Genomic DNA, 8,864 nt, shown 5'->3' on the forward strand with positions numbered 1-8,864 from the left:
TGCTTAACAACTGATGCTAGTGTGTTTACGTCCCCGTAACTTAGCAGTTCGGCGAAAGAGACCGATAGAATAAGTACTAGGCTTACAAAGAATAAGCTCTGGGGGGGCGATTTTCTCAACTATAAAGGTGGTGCTCCAGCATGGCCGCAGTCAAATGACTGAAACAAGTAAAAGAGTAAAAGAGAGATCAAGCAACTGTAACAAGTTGTGGTTCTCAAGTGATATATCATAATGCATTGGTGCACTACAAGGGTTATCTAGGAGCTCCACATAATTTTGAAAATATAATTTGTCTTCAGAAAATCAATACTTAATGGTTGAGCATCTTGAAAAATGTGATATTCATAATTTTATTGTTCATAAATATGATTAATGAAATAAGGTAATAAATTTTACTATTACTTTCAAGCAGTTTTTTTTTAAACTCCAAGCAGTTTTTAAAAAAAAACTCCATGTGTAGAGAAACAGTAATTTTTCCTTTTTTTGGTTGACTGCCAATGTGCTGTGAAGTTAAAAAGATATATAACCACTGATGTAAGAAAGTGATGTAAACAGATCTCTGCTGGTTTTGAGGACAAGAATTCATTTGTTTGATGAATCAGATTATCTGCTCATTGAATTATCATCCAAGTGATTTAGCATTCCATAGACACATGTAGCACTAATGTAATTTTCAGGCAGAATCAGAGTAACATAGTATGTGATAAGGCTGTACCTTTGGATTACAAGTACAATCTATCCGACAGGATTTTGCACAGAGTTTCTGCCTACCCAAAGCTTGGGTTGGCTTGAGGCAATAAAAAAAGGACACTTGCCTAGGGTGCTGCAGTGGGATCAAACCTAGGACCTCATGATTGTGAAGCAAACTTAAACCATTTAGCCAGGCTGTATCTGCACCCCTAGTGTAGCAGCTCTTTCACTGGTTTAAAATGTAACTAAGAGAATAAAATGAAAAGTGAAGTCATCATCATTATTTAGTGTCTGCTTTCCATACTGGCATGGGTTAGATGGTTTGAATGAAACTGGTAAGCTGGAGAGCTGCACTAGGTTTCAATCTGATTTGACATGGCTTCTACAGCAGGATGCCCTTCTTAATGCCAACCACTCTAAGAGTGTAATGAGTGCTTTTTATGTGCCATTGGTATGGTGCCAGTTACATGACATTGGCATCAGCAACTATGATTTCGCTTGGTTTGATGAGTCTTCTCAAGCATGGCATGTTTCCAAAGGTCTTGCTTATCACCTCCATGAGATCCAATATTTGAAGGGTGCTTTTTACGTGCCACCAGCATGGGGGCCTGCTATGTGACACCAGCATCAGTTTCTAATAATATAACTGGTTACTTAAAAATATTTTTAAAAAAATATAAAGAACAATATTCAAACCAAGAATTTCATACCTGAACTTCTTTTTTCTCTGGATGGGCCCAGTATGGAGCACAACTCAATAGAATCTCTCCCTCTTTGTCCATATCTAGATCCCACCACATAAATAAAGTATCTATAGTACCACTGGAGTTTGCTGTGATGTGTGCCAATGATTTTGCATTAAAAGGTTCTGCTGAATTTAGATTTTTGTCGGTGACTAATTTTTCTTTGTCACTAAAATCAAAGCTAGAAAAAAATAATACAAATACATATATAAAGTATCAGTTTGAGATGCAGTATCTGGAATTATTCAAATTATTGAGGCATATACTTAGATAACATTGGTAAAAACACCAATAAACCATGAAGTGTTAGTATTATCTATCAAGTTTATGGAAGTGAAAAGTGTACTGTAATACACAAGAATTTGAAGAATTTTTTTCAACAGTTGTTACATTAGATACACATTTCTCCTCATGGCAAATCAATATACGCCATTTATTGCTTTAACTAAAAATAATAATGTATCTTACCCAAGGAGCACAGTATCTTGGTTTGCATTTAGGATCAGACATCAATGAGATGCATTTATTTCTATAACTTTTGTAGGAAGCTATACCAGGAACTTAAAACAGTTTCATAGATCAATCCAATGCAGAAGACTATGTAGTCAATTGACCTGCTAAAAGTAGCAGCTAAATTTCCATCAAATATTGCTTTATTGTTTTAGAAACCGAAGCCTATACTATATAACTTAGTCCTGTCTAAATAATATGCAAGGAAAACAACAACAAAACAAAAAACTGAACAGTCAAGATCAGTTGGGTCAATCTTATATAGTTCAAAGTAAGCACCTAATCCGCTGTGGAGAAGGTATTAATTTACAGTGGAGTTTTCTAGAGAGTATTCTAAAATGATCTGAACTCTGTTTTTAATATCTATCAAACAACTATATCAAATATCCAAATAATTTAATACCAAACACCATAATTTGATCATCTTAAGCATTTTATTAATCTCTTGAAAGCTGAGTTACTAGCTCAACTTTTGTGGGATTTGAAAATTTGAATCTCAAAATTGTAAACTGTAACTTAGGGACCAGCAAAATATATTCCTAAGACTCTGACCTCACTGACAACTGGACTGGCTGGCGAAAATATATTGAGAAAATAAAACTATAGAACAAAATATCTTACATACCAAAATACTGTGATTGGGTCTGTTATGAGCTGGAATTTAGACTGGTGCAATTGGTTTAGCTGCAGATCATGCAAATATAAAGCTCCACTGCAATTATGCATTTCTTTTGGTACAGAAATAGATTTGGTTTTATCAATAGTGATAGGCTGAATCTCATTCCAGTTTCTTCCCAAAGGACACTGTGCCAACTGAACATACACTCTTGCAGAATGAGGCACCACAGAGCAGTTAGGCTAGCAAAATAGAGAATGAAATTAGGAACAATGACTATTTTAGTGATGAAGGGGATAGTGATTTTTTGCTTTTTGTTATGGCTCTACTTCTAATAATTTCTAATGGCTAAAAGAAAAAAAAGATGTAATACTTTCATGAACTTTAAGGTTTATTAGGATCAGCACTTAGCAATGGATTAAGTGGACAAGAGCTAAAATATCTCTTTAGATAAGATACTAGTCTATCAGAAGTAAACTTCCAAGAAAAACAAGATGTTTGCTTTCTAGTAACATAGACTACAGCAGGCAGAAATACTATTTCATTGCTCAGTAAAGTCTCAATACAATTAAATAAAACAAGTATCATACCCTAATATGGTCTACTGTGTTCTAATAACTCTGCCCATAAGCTCTTCTGAAAGTAATCTCATTACTACCTTAAAAGGTGATATTTTAAAAATCTGCCTTATCTATATATCAATCATTATTTTCATTACCAGCTATTTGTTTATATTGTTCTACTTCAATATTTTCATGTTATTACATTTAAGATATATTTTTTGAAAATCTGGACATTTGCATATTGTTGGAGCAATTGTTTCTACAACTTAATACCCTTATTGCAGTTAACTAGTTAACTGTGTAGCATAAGTAGAATTTGCTGTCAACCACGTAAACTGAATAAATTCCTTTTAAATGTAAACCATATAAATTTCTTTTAAATGTAAACTCCTTTTAAATAATGAATTTAACATATTTCTACCCTTGGTAGAAATATGTTAAGAAAGACAGCGGTTGAAAGCAACCAACATATCCAACATACTCAAGTAAGTGAAATCTCAGTTTTATTTTTTATAGCATAACACATTCAGTTTGCTATTTCTTGCAGGTCAAGCAATCTTACAGAGGTACCATCATTTGGCTTGTTTTCCAGTTGTAAATTTCTTTGAGGCATAATATCAATTCTTTGAAATGTATCATGATTAATTCTCAACCCATCACAAAATTTACGGAAAATGAATCTTTCCAGTAATTTTTGTGTGAATATGTTACTTGTAACAAAAGTAAACTACTTTAAATTACAAAAACTACTGAACATTTTGGAAGAGTTTGGTAAAACACTTGTAACGTCTGTTCTTCAGATAATAAATAAATAATAATATTATAAATTGATATATAAAGGATTAAAGTTTGATTGAAAATTTTATTCAATGTTTTTACAATATTCAGTTAACTGTTGATGGAAAATCCTGTGACATTGCTTCTTTAACTTCTTCAACATTGTGATTCTACATCTTTAGGTTATGTATTTAAAGTTACTTATGATTTTTGATTTAAATTTATGGAACTAAAAGAAATAATGGTAGTTAAACTGATACTTACCTCAAGAAGATACTGAAGTGCATGGTAATAAGTACCAAGTGCACCCTCTCCAATAAGTTCAGTATCAAAAACTTCAGTAACAAGGATGTTAGCTTTTTGGAGCATGTCTTTACCTATAATAAATTGCATCATATGAAGATAAATCATAACAAAATGAAAAAAACAAACATAAAAAAAACTGCCTCTTAAATAATAGGTACTCAATTGTAGAATCGATGTCAAGCAGACACTGGAGCATGATACAGTCTTTCAGCTCATCAGATACTGGTCAAACCATCCAACCCATGCTAGTATGAAACATGGACATTAAAGATGATGATGATGATGATGATGATTGGTAATGGGAAGGGCATACAGCCAATTGGCATGTATGAACACAGTTTATAAGAGCAACGGCTGCCAATAAGAAATTACCCAGATCATGGTAATCTATCAAAATGATGCTCGCATGAAAAACAAAATTAAATGATGATAACTGTTAGCCACAGGAGCTGTGCAAGAATATAATTAGATGGTTATGAAGACCTTACTACAAACACCATACTGTGTTTTGGACAGGATATATATTTTAGCTTGCCAGTCAGCCTAACTGACACTTCGATGTCACATGTTAATGGTTGGTACTAAGAATAACATCTAACTGCAATTGTTCTGGCAGTAGTTAAATGTCTACATTTGTGAAAATCATCACCCATACAAGAATGTAAAATGAGTGTTTACATTATAAAAAAAAAAATTATTCTCATAGCGTAAAATTGAAGCTTGACACTAGAAACCACCAAACTATTGCAATTCTAGTCAAAGTGAGAGCCTTTTATGGTCACTAGGTCTTCTACGAATAGCAAACAAATTTCCCTTTAAAAAGAAGACTTTGGATAAAGTAGTCCAGAGTACATTATGTTTTAAAAATACCATCCAGAACTGTTGTAGCTGGAATTAGGTCTGACTTGGAGCAGCAATTTTTGGTTTGTTTAGTACTTGTTATCAGTTCTTCTGTCACAGATGAACCAAAAAACTTTTAAGTTTTAAGTTTTGTATGCAGTCAACACGACATCAAATCACAGTTGCTTAATAAGAGGTTAAGACCATATTTCCTTAATTAATGTAAATTCACAATAATTAATATAAAAAGCATGTGTATCTTTTCTTTTTAAAGATAATGGGTTGTGATTTGAGAGACATTTGGTTGCTGTCTTCAGTATGTCATATGACTACATAGAGGCTCCATATTGGCTTTGTTGAATTTTCATTTATGATGGTAGAATTTATCATTAATGAATATGAGTTTGTGTAGGTTATTGCATGTAGTTCTGGAATGCCTAAACCAAAATCAATAAAAAGAAATTGTAGAATTTATGTTAAATAATCTAGAAAATACATTCCAATTCAAATATAGACTTTTCTATTTTGATAAAGTTGGAGTATTTCCATAAATTATTGGTGCAAGTATTTTACAGGCGATTACCTTCCTAATACTATTCACTCAACCATGCAGTGGATGAACTTAATTTTAGCAACAAATATGATGCCCTGTCTTAAGATACACATTTTCAGGCAAGAATCAAGTTACAGATTCCTATTTTATGACACAAAATGATAAAAACAAAATAGAATATTAATGAAAAAATAAAATAAAAGAAATGAAAGCATAGGTAACTAACTACAAACCTTCACCAACAGTTAATTCTGTTGATCTTTTAGGAATTAATTTAATTTTATCTTCAAAACCATTTCTTTTTATCACTTTCTTTGCACATTCAGCCATAGGTGTGAATGCCTAGAGGAAGATTAAGCATAAAGATTAATTCAGTTTGAGAGAAAAAGAAAAAGAAATATGTAAATTCTTATAGATATACAACATTATTCACTCGTTACAAGAAGAAAGCACATCTAGGTTATCATTTAAAGTATTCTTGTTTCACTTTCCTCACAAATATACACAGTTATAGCAATGTTACAATATTTATCAGTATCAGATTTTCAGCAACCCTAGAGTAAGTTATTAGTGAGCCAAGCCAGTCATCTGGTTTTGATTTTCAGTTAAAATCAATTTATTTCATTTACGTTGTTAATGATTTTGGCATGGACATTGCAATTTGGCTTTCACCACCACTTTTTAAAAATCTCTATGTTAAAAATAATTTTTCCATTTGACAGTAACTTAACTTCATTTCATACTTGGAAGCACTCTGTTTGTATTACTAGTGTTCATTAGGAAATGAATAAGTAGTACAAATACCCCCTCTCCCCCTTCTCTAAAGCATCAACATATATAACACAAATGTCAATTCTTAATCATTTCTTCATCATAGCATTTGAAGTAACAAATTTTACAAACATTTGTGACTGAACAACAAACCTCACATGCTGTGATAGAATCTGCTCCACATTTAGCAGCCATCATAGACAGCAATCCAGTACCAGTACCAATATCAAGAACATTAACTGGTTCATTCATTCTTCGGCGTTGTTCAATAGCCTTTTTAAGGGCTTTAAAATATTTCTGGTTCTGTAAATGAAGAAAACAAAGGAGTTATTTAATTCAACACAATTCAATTTCTAAAATAACATTTTCTCATCATAAAAAATGGCATGACTTAGTTGCAGATCATACCAATATAAAGCTCTGTTGCAATTAATGTATTCTTTTGGTACAGAAATGAATTTTATTTCATCAATGAAATTTTATTCCAAGGTTTTTCATTTTCTAAAGAACATTAAGTAAATTATGTGGTTATTTAAACTCAGATATCTGTATTTATTGTCAGAGTTAATGTTTAATGCTTGTTGTGGTATGTATCATTGATAACAAAACAGTGATGTGAGATGCAATTTAATTTATCACTGAAGCATATAAAGTTTTGTTTAAAGTTATAGTACAATGTAATGCTATAATTTAAGGATCAATATTCACCATCTTAATCCTATATTATATGAATTTGATAACTCCCACGAACATATATATAGAGGGAGCTAAGGCCTAGTGGTTAAAGCATTGTACTCATGATTGCAAGATTGTGGTTTCGGTTCCTAGACTGGTGCTGCTGTGCCTTCTTGAGCAAAATACTTCATTTCACATTGCTTCAGTTCATTCAGCTGTAAATGAGTAACCACATACTATATGAGGGAGTGCTGAGAACTTCCAGGCTTTGAGTAAAAGACAATACAGCAGGATCAGTTAATTATGATTTTATTCAACACATCCCCTCTCAGATTCACATTCTTAGTGCAGTAGTCCTTCAGTTTTTCTAAGCCTTGTAAAAGAACTTGGAAGGTTGGGCCTCCAATCAGGCCTTTTGTGATACCCTTAAAGCCAGGAACTTTTCAGCATCCCCTTGTAATTTTATTTAATAACTCCTTGATTAGCTACGTTCCAAATCTCCAACTTAGAAATTAACAAGTTAATATTTTGCAAAATCTCTCTACATTTTTGATTATTTACAAAATTAACTGAAACATACAGGCTGTTTATTTTATAATTATGATTACAAAAGGATTACTTAAGTATTCAAATTTAATAATCATCAGTAAAGACATAAATCCTTAGTTTTCTAGATTTTCTGCTAAAATTGACTTTAATAATAAGGAAATGGATTAAATAAATATCAACTGTATTTTAGAGTCAATAATCAAAAGAAGGAAATGATAGTATTTTCAAATTACTGGATCACAAGTTAAATTTTGGTTGGCTACAAATGTGCTAATGAGCTGTATGGTTAGCAGCAGATGCGGCATTCAAATCATGTTGGTTTTTTATTTACAACTTATTTCCTTCTTTTTCTGTAGTAGATATAAATATATAAGCAAGAGGTGTTGCAACTTACTCGTTCAGTATCATGGAGCATATCAGCATATGAAGAGCTGGAAAGATACATACAAGAATATGAAATAAAAGCAGAAAGCAATAATGGCTTTATGATAATCTTGAAGAAAATCTTTCATCAAAATTGCATGTTAATTTGTGTTCCACACACCAGCTTAATATGACAGTTATTTTATTAAATTCTTCGTTATTTTCAAAATTAATTAAAACATAGTTGTGCATTTCAACAGAAATATAGTAACAAAAGAGTTAAGTAAGAGAAAGAACTCATCTATCGTGTGGTACACCAATTGTTAAAGAACACACTATCACAACAACGACCCTCCTTTAAGAAAAATCACCAATCTATGAGATAACAAAATAAGTTACAATTTAAATGTCTCTGGTGGCATGATCATTCTTTTTGTTCATTAACAGGAATGACAGGCATGGCAAGGTTTAGTAAGACAATTTCATTACTTCTATTGTAGAAAGAATCTCCCTTGTCAAAGAGAGTATTATGGGAAAAGGAATGAAAGTTGAGAATATTAATTTGGTTAATCTGACTCTGCTAGCCTGAATGTGCCCCGTGGAGATGTCAGGCATTGTGGCAATCATGGAGTATCTACTACTCAATTGCTTCTGTGAATAACAATAAATTTAGGATTGTATTCAAGTAGCTCAATTTCTTCTATTAAAGGATCACTTTTGTATTGTGCATTTTTTTTTATAAAGACAAGATCAGGAGAAATTGATCAAGATGTAAAAGAAAATGACAACTAAAATGAAAAAAAAAAAATTATGACGAATTTCATGGTTGGCAGTTGAGAGCAGAAATCACACTGAGTGAAGTACTCCAGCATGAATATCTTCCAATAGGGATTTGAAAAAGTTTGATA

General features: G+C 32.0%; 1 protein-coding gene across 3 annotated transcripts in view; it reads right to left on the reverse strand.

Moving 5' to 3' along the window:
• LOC106869174 (protein arginine N-methyltransferase 7) overlaps nt 1–8,864 on the reverse strand; it is a 21,873-nt gene that overhangs the window by 9,964 nt on the left and 3,045 nt on the right. For all 3 annotated transcript variants that reach the window (XM_014914814.2, XM_014914797.2, XM_014914805.2), the window contains 6 exons: nt 7,988–8,024; nt 6,523–6,672; nt 5,832–5,940; nt 4,164–4,276; nt 2,569–2,801; nt 1,401–1,614 (listed from right to left, as the gene is read on the reverse strand). In XM_014914814.2, coding sequence (XP_014770300.1) covers nt 1,401–1,614; nt 2,569–2,801; nt 4,164–4,276; nt 5,832–5,940; nt 6,523–6,672; nt 7,988–8,008 — 840 coding nt within the window. In that variant the 5' untranslated portion in view covers nt 8,009–8,024. The remainder of the gene's footprint in view (nt 1–1,400; nt 1,615–2,568; nt 2,802–4,163; nt 4,277–5,831; nt 5,941–6,522; nt 6,673–7,987; nt 8,025–8,864) is intronic.

Source organism: Octopus bimaculoides, chromosome 1 (genome assembly GCF_001194135.2).
Source record: "Octopus bimaculoides isolate UCB-OBI-ISO-001 chromosome 1, ASM119413v2, whole genome shotgun sequence".
In the NCBI taxonomy this organism is placed as follows: domain Eukaryota; kingdom Metazoa; phylum Mollusca; class Cephalopoda; order Octopoda; family Octopodidae; genus Octopus; species Octopus bimaculoides.